The sequence below is a fragment of the Balaenoptera physalus genome (genome assembly GCF_965194825.1).
Source record: "Balaenoptera physalus genome assembly, chromosome: 2".
Lineage (NCBI taxonomy): Eukaryota > Metazoa > Chordata > Mammalia > Artiodactyla > Balaenopteridae > Balaenoptera > Balaenoptera physalus.
In genome coordinates, this window is record NC_138883.1 from 147,408,854 (window position 1) to 147,421,509 (window position 12,656).

General features: G+C 48.3%; 1 protein-coding gene across 3 annotated transcripts in view; it reads right to left on the reverse strand.

The window, feature by feature from the left end:
- Positions 1–12,656, reverse strand: part of MINAR1 (membrane integral NOTCH2 associated receptor 1) — a 42,970-nt gene that overhangs the window by 12,892 nt on the left and 17,422 nt on the right. For 2 of the 3 annotated variants that reach the window (XR_014260296.1, XM_082448613.1), the window contains exon 1: positions 4,352–10,715. Coding sequence is in view for 2 of the 3 variants with exons in the window: in XM_082448613.1 (XP_082304739.1) it covers positions 4,352–6,652 (2,301 nt within the window). In the remaining variant the exon portion in view is untranslated. Of the gene's footprint in view, positions 1–4,351; positions 10,716–12,656 lie in introns of those variants that run through there. The other variant, XM_082448612.1, reaches the window with a different exon arrangement.

Below are 12,656 nucleotides of genomic sequence, written 5' to 3' on the forward strand. Positions count from 1 at the left end.
ACGTTGTCAGTCCTTGAGTTCCACCCGAACCAGGGGGCTCCGTTCTCCACGAACCCTGTTATAACTAGAGTCTTCTGGTACTTTCTACTTCTAGCTTGAGGCCCTCAGATCTCCACATAGATGTCACTTCCTCCAGAAGTGCTCCCTGACCAAGACCGGGTCAGCGCCCATCTACGTGACCCCTTCAGACTGCGTACGGAGCCCGCGGCCAGCACTGTCCCACTGAACTGTAACTGCCTGTCTGTCTGTCCGTCTCCTCCGCTGGACTGAGTTCCCCGAAGGCAGGGGACTGTAGTGAACACCTTTTAGTCGCCCGCTCAGCAAAATCATACCACCAAGGAGAAGGCACTCCCATCTTTGTTAAAGGGACGGATCCCAACACCATGGAGTCGTGCACATGAAACAAAGAGCCAGAGAGCTGTGGGTGTGAGCAACAGACAAAGAAAAAGGAAAAATAAGAACACGAGTGAGGGACAGTGTGGAAAAGCAAGAGGAGGAGAAAGGGTTCGGGTGTCAGGACAGGGAGCGTTTATGTGTGAGCACCTGATGAGACAACGTGTGTGAGTGGGAGTGTGTGTATCCTACACGTGCACGGGGACCAGGAGCACACGCCCAGCTACCAGCAAACTGGACCCATCGGCTCTTGCTCAAATACAGTGTAACTCTGAGCCCTTCCAAACCATTAAGACCGCTGATGCTGATACAGGGAAAGCAGGATAAACTTGGCCAAATCCAAATAAGAAAGTGAGGTGTCCTCTTATTTTCTAGCTCATCAAACCCAAGTATCTTCTAAAAGGTGTCACTGATTTTACTCATTCTACTCATCACCGCTACCGAACACTCAGAGGGCTCCCACGGCGTGCAGGGCCCGTGCCGAGCTGGGGGCAGAGCAGGTGCCAATAATAACAGCAAGGCATCATAACTACAATTAATTGAGGGCCGACTGTGTGTGTCTCCTGCTGTGCTCGGGGCTGAACACGCGATATCCCATTTCAGCTTCTTGAGAACATCGGCAAGGCTATAACATTATAATCCCCGCTGTGGATGCGGAAACTCAGCTTAGAGAGGTTAAGGAACTGGCCCAATGTCACACAGCCAGGAAGTGGCAGAGCCAGGATTTGAATTTGTTCTCGCTTCTGAGATGGAAAGTTACCCGCTGCCCACGCTTGCCTCCCTGCTCCTACCATGGAGGCGTTTGCGTTCTAACATGGCAGTCGGTATGTATACCTAAGATACTTTTAAAATAAAGGTTGGTATCTACTCTGTCTGAACAAAGAGGATGAAAGGCAGGAGATCAGAGACCAGCAATAATCTTGGGAGGCTTTCAGAGGCTTATGAATTAAGAGGCCTTGAGGGGAACTGTGTCTAGATCAGCACCGAGGAGGTGGACAGGACACTTTTTTTTTTTTTTTTTGATGTGGACCATTTTTAAACTCTTTATTGAATTTGTTATAATATTGCTTCTGTTTTATGTTTTGATTTTTTGGCCACGAGGCATGTGTGATCTTAGCTCCCCGACCAGGGATCAAACCCACACCCCCTGCATTGGAAGGTGAAGTCTTAACCATTGGACTGCCAAGGAAGTCCCTGGACAGGAAACTCTTGATGGAGAAATCACGTGAGTAAAGGTTCGACAGTGGGATGGGGCCTGGCCATCCTAGATGCTTCATCAGTACTTGCTGAATGAGTGACTGAGTGAATGAGGGTGGCATTTTTGAGGACAACCAGGTAGACGTATCAAGGTGGAGAAGGGCCCAGTCCGGGTGAACTGGAGCCCTCCTGTTGGGGAAAAGGACATGACATGCCCAGGGTTTGAGTGGCCGGGCTGAGTGGCTTGAAACTTTTTGCTGAGCAAAGGGAAGCCAAGGAGGAGTTGGGAACAGGAGGCACTGCACACCCCAGAGTGGAGCTTTAGGAAAGGGAGCAGAGCAGTGGTGGATGGGATGAGATGGAAGTGGCGGCAGAGGTGGGGGGGGGGGGGGGTGATGGGCGAGAGAGACCAGTTACACATGTGCCCCCAAATCCCAGGTGGGAGGTGGTAGGAGCCTAGACTTGGGGGAGGGAGGGTGGATTTAAGCAGAAAGAAACATCACAGAAGATAAATCCACAGGGTTGAGTAGCCCAACCGGATGTGAGAGAGCCAAAGAGGGAAGTCAGAGATGAGAGACGCCCCTTCACTTTGGGGAATGGCTAGAATGGCGACCCCAGAATGGGTACAGGGAGAGGGAAACCTGGCTTTGAAGGAACAGAAAATCTAGCTGGGACCTGTAGATTTCAGCCCACGGCAGACATCTGGGGGAGCTGGCCTTCAGCAGTTTGAGATTTGGGAGCAAATTTCAGAAGCGCCCCAGGGTTGATCACCACCATGGCAGGCATCAGCTCAGGGATGGTGAGAGCCACATATCGGGAGGGAGAAATGAGGTCACAGAAGGAGGCCAAATGAAGACGGCTCACCCCAAACACTAGCAACTTTGAGCTGTGCATTTCAAGGGATCTTTCTCAAGCTTATTTCTGTTGGTTTCTGGGGGCTTTGACATTTTATAGGTTGGACGCATGGCTGGTTCAGTTTAACTTGATCTATCTATAGAAGTGCCAAACCACTGGGGTGCTCTAAATGGCCATTTTCAATGCTACCTAAGACCCAGGGCTCCAGGAACCTGGCCAGACTCTGGCAGCTAATTGACACGACAGCAGTGCCAGAGGAGAAGACCCATAGCTGGGCATCTCGTCGGAGTGTCAGCACATAATATATTCTGATTTCTGTCCAACACCATGCGTTGCAAGTGGCTACCGAAGAGAACGGTGGCCGGCACAGGTACCAGAGGTTCCTCTGGGATCAGAAAAAAATCACTTCTTATTTTACTCTCTTTCCCTGCTTTGGACCCTGAAAACTTCTTAGGGCTCCATTTTCTAAGCTTGCCCTTCTTGGCATTCGAGGGACTCCGCCTCCTGCTCTGTATTCAATGTCTGCAGCCACACCTCTTCACTCCCTCTCTGATGACTGGTCCTCCGAGCCCTCAGGAGGCCCCGTGGTCTGTCCACGGACCTTTGGAATCAGGGAAGGGAATTGAGACGAGCAACACATTGAAATGGCATCACTTTGGCCAGAAAGGGTTCAATGTAACCTACTTAGAAGGAAGAAGAGCAGCCACAAGTACCGCTAAAACAAATCATCCTTACTGCAGGGGACGAGAAGAAGAAAGAATGTGAGTACATGTGTATGTGCTCACGCCAGCACTGACAGAAAGAGGCTGACTATAAAGATGGAGTTAGAGTCTGTCATACAGAGTGAAGTAAGTCAGAAAGAGAAAAACAAATACAGTATGCTAACACATATATACGGAATCTAAGGAAAAAAAAAAATAGGCCATGAAGAACCTAGTGGCAAGATGGGAATAAAGACACAGACCTACTAGAGAATGGACTTGAGGATATGGGGAGGGGGTGGGGTGAGATGTGACAGGGTAAGAGAGTGTCATGGACATATATACACTACCAAATGTAAAATAGATAGCTAGTGGGAAGCAGCCGCATAGCACAGGGAGATCAGCTCGGTGCTTTGTGACCACCTAGAGGGGTGGGATGGGGAGGGTGGGAGGGAGGGAGATGCAAGAGAGAAGAGAAATGGGAACATATTGTATATGTATAACTGATTCACTTTGTTATAAAGCAGAAGCTAACACACCATTGTAAGGCAATTATACTTCAATAAAGATGTTTAAAAAAAAAAAAAAGGTGCAAAAACGCTCAAGTTCCCATAAAACTGTGTAGGAAAAAACCTCAAAAGCAAAGAAAGACATCATATTAAGAGTTGCCATCCTTGGGCTGTGGAACTGTGAATAATTCCCTTAATTTATCTTCTTTTCTTACGAATCATCTATTGATCTTAAAATGAAAAAAACTCAAACTTTTAAAAAGGACCACCACGCATGCCACACAGTACGTGAAAGGGCCATAGGAGGTAGCTCGCTTTTAAGTCATTTCCCTCCTTTTCTTTGCCTGCATCCTGCCCTTTCAGAAAGGACAGGAAGAAATCCTTGGTGATGCTTGTCTGCTCTGCCATGTTCCCCATTCTATGAAAATCAGGTCTCGAACCACCAGTCCAATATCTGAGCCATGCTTTCCCCCATCGGCAACACAGCAGCGTGTGCTCCTCCGGGCTGACGGACAATTGGGTGGGACCAACCACCAGGCTATGCGGTCCTCTCTGCTCTAACGTGGAAAGTCTGGAAGGATTACGAGCACAAGAAAGGCAGGCCTCTCGTGTAATGTAAGCTTCCAGGCTTGGAAACAGACCAGGGCTATAGTAAGGCTGCTGCCTAGTTATGCGAGCTTACACGTGCATTATTACCTCTTTAGATTTTCGATGCCAGTCCTTACTCTCCCCAGGGCCTCTGTCTTTGACATCCTCCTCTCCGACGCCCACGCGGCTGGTGTAAGTGATGGTGCGCCAGTCCCTGGGCGAATTGGAGATGCTGGCGATTTTGGATTCTGTGGCGCTGTTCTCCTCCGTCAGGGACCTGGAGGATGGCCTGGTGAAGAGGCTTTTTTTCAACGCCTTGACACGAAGGCTTTCGCTGTTGCTTCCGCTGGCGTCTGAGCAGCACCAGTCGGCCGAGTTCTCCGGTTTGGGCCCGTGGGAGCCATTGTGTGCACGGAACATCCGGGGAGAGGCGCTCTCATCGGATGGAGCCTCGCTGGTCAAGGAATTCAGATCTATCTGCACACTCACCTTCTCGGGCTGCTGTATCTTCTCATCCAGTCTATTGAGCTTGCCCAGGACCTGGGAGATCTCCTCGCGGACACCCGACAGCGATTCGAGCTTCCGTTCAATTTCACCGATCCTGAGGACCAGTTTGCACACGCTGGTCTTCAACTCCTCTTCCGAGTGGTGACTGTTTTCAGGCCGGTTGCCCTTTTCTCCTTTGCTGCTGGGGAGCCCGTTGGCGATTTTGGTTAGGTTGTGCTCTGGTGAACTGTCACAGTCCGACTTGTGAAGCTGAGACAAAGATCCTGTGCTGTTATAGCAGGACGACTGTACCACTCCCGTCGAGCCACTGATGCTCATGTCGTCAAGAAATCGGAAAATGTCACTGATGTCATCACTGACAACTTCCGAGTCGTCATCTGACTGCTTCATGGTGTGCCTGTCACTGTACTTGCCCTGCCCAGAGGCACGCAAGTCTTTGCATTTCTTGGGCTCCAGGACGTGCTGCTCGGTCTGGGTGCCCACGCTACTGGTGTCTGAGCTGAGCTGCCTGCTGGTGCAGCTAATGCTCTTGTCTTTAAACTTTTTGACCGGTTCATGCTTCTCCAGGTCAACGGGGGACGAGATCTCTTTAGATTTGAGCCCGTTTGGCTTGGCCGCGTAGCCGATGGGGAGAATTGGCTGTTGCTCCTGCGGCATGAGGTAAGCTGGGCGCCTGTCTGGGGTTGGGAAGTTGGGGGTCTGGCTGCTGGGATTTGGATAGCGGAGCTTCTCCTCGGAGGGATTTCTATTGAAAAAGGACCGTTCAAAGTCAGGAACTTCTTCGGTGTTTAGGCTCCAGCTCTTGGCCGGCCAGGGGGTCTGCTTGCCCGGCCTCCCCGGACAGCGCCTGGCCTCCTGGGTCCCCATCACTGGAGTGGGTCCAAAATACGTGGAGGTTTGAAGGTCATCTAAGCTTTCGTGCTTTGCCCGCCTTTTGTCAGGAACAGGGGAGTACTCGGGATTCAGGTACTGGCTGTTGTAGGGCATCTCAAAGCTGTGATTGGGGAAGGGTGTCTTGTGGGACTCCTTTCGGCCCTGGGGTTTCCCGTGCTCGCCCTCAGCCTTGTTAGCGGGGCTGGCCAACCCGGGGGACACAGTCATCAGGTTGTGAAAGTCCTCTTTGAAGATGTTCCTTTTCTGGACGCAGGACTGGACCACGAAGGGCTCCTCGTTAGATATGAAAGTCTCCTTGATGCCCTGGGTGAGGGGCAGGGAGTCCTGATCGGACATGGACTCGCTCTCGATGTTCATGGGGAAGTAGGTTCTCTGCATCTCGCAGGGCTGAGGGCTGGCCACCGAGTACGAGGCCAGAGCCTGCAGCCTGTCCAGGGAAGCCGCCCGGTTCTTCACATCTTTGCTGACCCCCAGCAGGAAGTTGGGCTCGGATGCAGGTACAAACTGCGGGCAGTCCTTGCAATCCATCTTGCGGCACTTGGAAGACTGGCGGGTGGGGTAGCCCCGGCTGAAAGGCTGGTCACTCAGCTCGCAGCTGAGGGACTCACACTCGGCCGCAGTGCAGAGCTCCGTGTCCGAGCGGCCAGAGTCAAAGGACGCCTCCTTCTTGCGCATCTTCTGCCGGCCGCTGGGGAGCTTCTCCTTGGCCGTAGCCCCGTTCATTTGGATGAGGTTGAAGATCGTCACGATATCTGCCGCCACCATGATTTTCTTCGATTGCTGGTTGTTCACGGTGCATTTCATCTTGTCTTTGAATAACGTGGCTGGAAAATTGGGATCGAGACAAGCCGTGTAGAAGAGCACGCTTCTCAGTTTGGAGAGCTGGGACAGATCAAAGCGGGCGCACAGGGATTTGCACAGGTCCTGGTAGGAAACGGTATTTTGCTTGCTGTCCAGTTCCTCCAAGATCTTCACCAAGAAGAGGGAAGTTTCCTGATTGGTCTCCATGATTTAGAATTTCAAAGCCTCGCTGATGACACTGAAACTTCGAATCAGTTCTACGGGGTGACAATATTGAAACAGAGAAGCGGGGGAGAAAGGATTATAAACACCAGTGGAGTTTTAAGTCAAGCTGGTTATGAACCACATAAAGAAATGCAAGGAAAAACTTTTTAATGTTTAAAAAATGTCGTAAGTGCTTTAAAAATATTTATAATATACTTTGTAATTCGCTTCCCAGTAATCTACCTAAAGAAATTATTGACTATGATTTTGCATAAAGATGTTCATTATGTATATGTACAACTGATTCACTTTGCTGTACACTTGAAACTAACCCAACATTGTAAATCAACTATACTCCAATAAAAATTTTTTTAAAAATAGTTACAATCATAAAAACGAAGATGTTCATTACAATGGCATTTATAATAGTGAAAAAATAAAACATCTTAAATATCCAAATATTAGGGGAATGCGTAAATAAAACAGGTTACCATATACGATGATTTCTTACAAACATTAAAATTATATTAATGTACATCCTTACAATGGAATACTACTCATCAACAAAAAGGAACAAATTACCAGTACTTGTAAATGACATGGATGAATCTCAAATGTATTGTGCTTGAGTGAAAGAAGCCAGACTCAAAGGCTACCTATTATATGGTTCCATCTTAACAATATTCTGAAAAACAGATCCGTAGCTGCCCGGGGCTGGATGTGAGGCAAGGTGCTGGCAAAACGGCACAGAGAAATTTTCCTGGATGATGGAACTATTCCACATCTTGACTGGAGTGGTGGTTGCATGCCTCTATGCATTTGTCAAAACTCACAGAACTGTGTGCTAAAACGTGTGAATGTTAGCTATGTAAATTGTACCTTAATTATAAAATTACACACTGAAGACTTTTTACGACAAAAGAAAACTGTGGTGTAATACTGAGTGAAAAATGTGAAAATAAATCTGTTATGTAGTAAGATCTTAATTATATAAAATTATATCTTCTTGGAAATGAAACTGAAAGAAAATAATATACACTCAAATGTTAATGGTGGTTACCTCTGGATTGTAAATACGCATTTTCTTTCTGAATTAGTCATCTTTGTTTCTCAATATTTTATCATGCAAATTTTCAAACATACAGCAAAGTTGAAAGAATTTTATTTTTCTAATTAATTACTTATTATTTTTTTTTTTTGGTTGAGTTGGGTCTTTGTTGCTGCGCGCGGGCTTTCTCTAGTTGCGGCGAGCGGGGGCTACTCTTCGTTGCTGTGTGAGGGCTTCTCATTGTGGTGGCTTCTCTTGTTGTGGAGCACGGGCTCTAGGCACACGGGCTTCAGTAGTTGTGGCTCGCGGGCTCTAGAGCGCAGGCTCAGTAGTTGTGGCCCATGGGCTTAGTTGCTCCGTGGCATGTGGGATCTTCTCGGACCAGGGCTTGAACCCTGCATTGTGTCCCCTGCATTGGCAGGTGGATTCTTAACCACTGCACCACCAGGGAAGCCCTGAAAGAATTTTATAGTGAACACTCATATCACCACCATCTGTATTCCACCATTAACATTTTACTATATTTACTTTATCACATATCTATCCATCTACCCTTCATGAAGCCATCTTTTTTTTTTAAAGCACTTCAAACTAAATTGCAGACATCAGTACACCTCCCCCTAAAGATTTCACCATGCATATAATTAACCCAAGTCCAATAATTGTTTACAGTTTCTCTTTTAATATAAGATTTACATACAATGAAGTGCACAGAACTTGTGTCTATTTGCTGAAGTTGTGACAAATGTATATGCCTGTGTTATAAGCAAAACCCCTACAAAGATCTAGAACGCTCCCCTTGCCCTTTCCCATTCAACCACAGTTCTTATTTTTTATAGGTAACTCTAATATTTTCTTTATAATTTCCCTTCTTTTCCAAAATTCCTACCATGACCACATATTATTTTGTAATCACCAAACAATAACTAACCTTATTTTGAAATGGGAAGAAAAATCTACATTAACATATCTTGGATGGAAAAATGAAAAACATCAAACCGAAAGCTTAACAAAGCTTAAGAGAAAGTAAAGCTCCTCATGGATAAATATGGACCCAGGTTCTGAGATTTACAAGGAAACATCAAATCACACACGTTACCCTCCCCAGTCACACCCTGCTTAGAAAAGGCATTTTGATGATTGACTTATTGATTTTAAATTTGACTCAGCCCACACACAGCCAGCCTATTTTCTAGGGAAACAGCGTCTTTGGGGGGGGGGTTAAATTTCAGCTGCTCTGGACCATGGGGTCTCTCTCCACCCTGAGGGCAGTGCTCCCAATGGGCATCTATACGCATTAGTGAGCTCTCTCCACAAACGTCTGCGGAGACATGCAGAGACCAGTGGTTTGGATTTTCTTGTATGGAAAAGGCAATGAAGCCCTGAGAGGCTCTGTTCCTGCCTCTGTTCAAGTCACAGAAAACCCACGTCTCCCCACGCAGCTCTCCCTGCCCTCCTGCCCCAGCCGCCCAATCCATGTGATAGAAGCACTGCATGTCAGGATGTTCTGGTTTGTTACAGGTAGGGACAACCTGCCACGCTTGATCTGCAAGGAAATAAATAGGCACAGAAACCAGAGCGGAGGACAAATGAATGGAATTGAGGGAAGAGCAACTACTACTCATGCACATCATATTTCATAGTTTGGTGACACAAAGCACTTTCAGAGATACTCTTTTCTAGAATTCTTATAACAATCTTAGGAGGATTTTTTCACTATTACTCTCTCCGACAGATGAGGAAACAGGCACGGAGCAATGAAAGCAGCAACTAGGCGCAACTAGAATTATCAGAGCTGGATTTGCAGCCCAACCCCGTGGGCCTCCGCAAAAACCCAAGACCCCACTTTCCCGCGAGACTGTCTCAACTTTCTATTCTACTTTGCGTGGCTAAAACTATATTAATCCCAGATCAAAAAAGAACTCGGAAAACCAAGGCCCAGTGTCTCCTGAAGTGAATAAAGGAAACACAAGTGATCTGCTAAACCTGAGTCATTTTCTATTAAGACTGAAATGGAGGGGATTACGAATGGCCGGGAAGGTAGGCAGGTGCCCCTGTGCAAACGGGCACATGGCCACATGCCTGGTGTGTGTGCCTGTGATGATTAATCACCATAGAGAAACTCCACGTAGATTTTCCACAATATGCCAACGAAAGCCATAGAGGACTAAGGAGCAAAAGAGAGGCTCGAAGGAAAAAGCAGAGTTCTCGGCTCTGTGACAGTGTAACAGGATCCGGCCTGCAGCACGCAGCCCCTGGCAGCTACCTCTTCTGGCCACACAAACAGCTCTGTGGTGTGCGAAGAGCACTCCCGTTTCACAGATGAGAAAACTGAGGGAAGGAGAGGGAACGTGAGTTGCCTGGGGTCTGCCATTGGGCTAGGGCCCCAGTAGACCACGGCCCGGGATGAGGATATGCTGTGGGAGGAGCGAAAGCATCGCCCCAAGTGACAGATGTGAGTTGGTGGAGGGGGCAGGCTGAGTGGGACAGGCACCGCAGCCTGACCACCTCCTGTGCACCGGGGCTTTTTTTTTTTTTTTAGTATCTTTATTGGAGTATAACTGCTTTACAATGGTGCGTTAGTTTCTGCTTTATAACAAAGTGAATCAGCTATACCTATACATATATCCCCATATCTCTTCCCTCTTGCGTCTCCCTCCCTCCCACCTTCCCTATCCCACCCCTCTAGGTGGTCACAGAGCACCGAGCTGGTCTCCCTGTGCTATGCGGCTGCTTCCCACTAGCTATCTATTTTACATTTGGTAGTGTATATATGTCCATGCCACTCTCTCACTTCGGCCCAGCTTACCCTTCCCCCTCCCTGTGTCCTCAAGTCCATTCTCTAGTAGGTTTGTGTCTTTATTCCCGTCTTGCCCCTAGGTTCTTCATGACCATTTTTTTGTTTTTTAGATTCCATATATATGTGTTAGCATATGGTATTTGTTTTTCTCTTTCTGACTTACTTCACTCTGTATGACAGACTCTAGGTCCATCCACCTCACCACAAATAACTCAATTTCGTTTCTTTTTATGGGTCAGTAATATTCCATTGCATATATGTGCCACATCTTCTTTATCCATTCATCGGTCGATGGACATTTAGGTTGCTTCCATGTCCTGGCTATTGTAAATAGAGCTGCAATGAACACTGTGGTATGTGACTCTTTTTAAATTATGGTTTTCTCAGGGTACAAACAAGATGAAAAGTCAACCCTCAGAATGGGAGAAAATATTTGCAAATGAAGCAACTGACAAAGGATTAATCTCCAAAATTTACAAGCAGCTCATGCAGCTCAATATCAAAAAAACAAACAACCCAATCCAAAAATGGGCAGAAGACCTAAATAGACATTTCTCCAAAGAAGACATACAGATTGCCAACAAACACATGAAAGAATGCACTGGGGCTTTACAGGAAATGTCCGCAACAGCCTGGAGAGGGAGGCACCACCACTCTGCACCCTCTACCGGAGGCGTGAGGAAAATGAGGCCGGAGGGATTACACGGAGGAGCAGCACCTGAAGCCGAATCTGGAGAAGGCCAAAGCCCAGGCTCTCTTCTCAGTGACAAAAGGGCAAGGAGAGAACATCAGCCCAAAAGCTCTGGGGGCTGAGTGAACCTGCTGTGGAACGTGTATGTGTGTGTACACACAGCGACGCACACACACACACACACACACTCATACCCTCACACACACAACCACACACACAACTCTCGGCCACAGTACACACACACACACACGCCCTCACTGCCACACCCACGTGGATGGGCACACACCCTCTCTCACCCACACCCCTTCTCTCTTTGGGCTCTCTCAGCCGGGCCCTCAGGGCTTGAACATTCTTAAGCTCCCAGCACAGCCTGATGTGCATCTGGGGAAAGGCCAAGGCATCCACAGAGCCACCCTCCCTGGCGTTTGGACGCCCACCCCCCGCACACCACCTGCAGTGACCAGTCTCTGCTGAATCACGGGATGCACCTGGAGGCGGCAGGCACCACTCACAGGGCTGCACAGCCCCTCCCGGGGCAGGAGAACACGCCCCCCCCTCGTCCCCCGTTAAGGCGCTGAGAGGTGGCTGGCAGGGTCCCACCCCACCCTGTACTCGGGAGCCACCTGCTGAGTAACGTGCATGCAGCCCCAGGGGCAGGAAGTCCGGCCTGGGGAGCCCGTGAGCAGCTGGGCTTCTGGAATTCAGACCCATCAGGACCCCAGTGGCCCCCAACTGACCGCCCAGCTCAATCCCCACAGCCAGGCCTCCCCTGCCTGCATCTCCTATGTCCACTCTGCATTTCCCCCAGGGAGGCCTGTGCCCTCTCACTGCCCACACCCTGGGAACCCTGCTTCCCTTCCAGGGCCCGCCTCCAACAGCCTTGCTTTCCCCCAACCTCTCACTGATCTCAGTTGGAATCAGTTGCTCCCTTTTCGGTGCTCAGCGGGCCTCTGTCCGCGCCTTGGTAACAGTGTTTCTCACACAGGAAAGACTTGCCTCGGATGGTTTAAAGCATATTGAGATCTGGCCCCCCAACCCCAGACCAATTAAATCAGAATTCCTGGGAGGTGTCCCGAATCTCGGGAGTTGTTAAAGCCACCCAGGTATTTCTGAAGCGTGGGGTTTCAGACTGAGGGATTGAGAAACCCCATTTAGAAAGTAAAGGGGCTGGCATTAAAAGGAATGAAATTGCGCCATTTACAGAGATGTGGATGGACCTCGAGACTGTCATACAGAGTGAAGTAAGTCAGAAAAAGAAAAACAAATATTGTATAATATCACTTATATGTGGAATCTAGAAAAATGATACAGATGAACTTATTTGTAAAGCAGAAATAGAGACACAGATGTAGAGAACAAACTTATGGTTACCAAGGGGGGAAGGGGGGTGCAATGAACTGGGAGATTGGGATTGACATATATACACCACTGTGTATAAAATAGATAACTAATGAGAACCTACTGTATA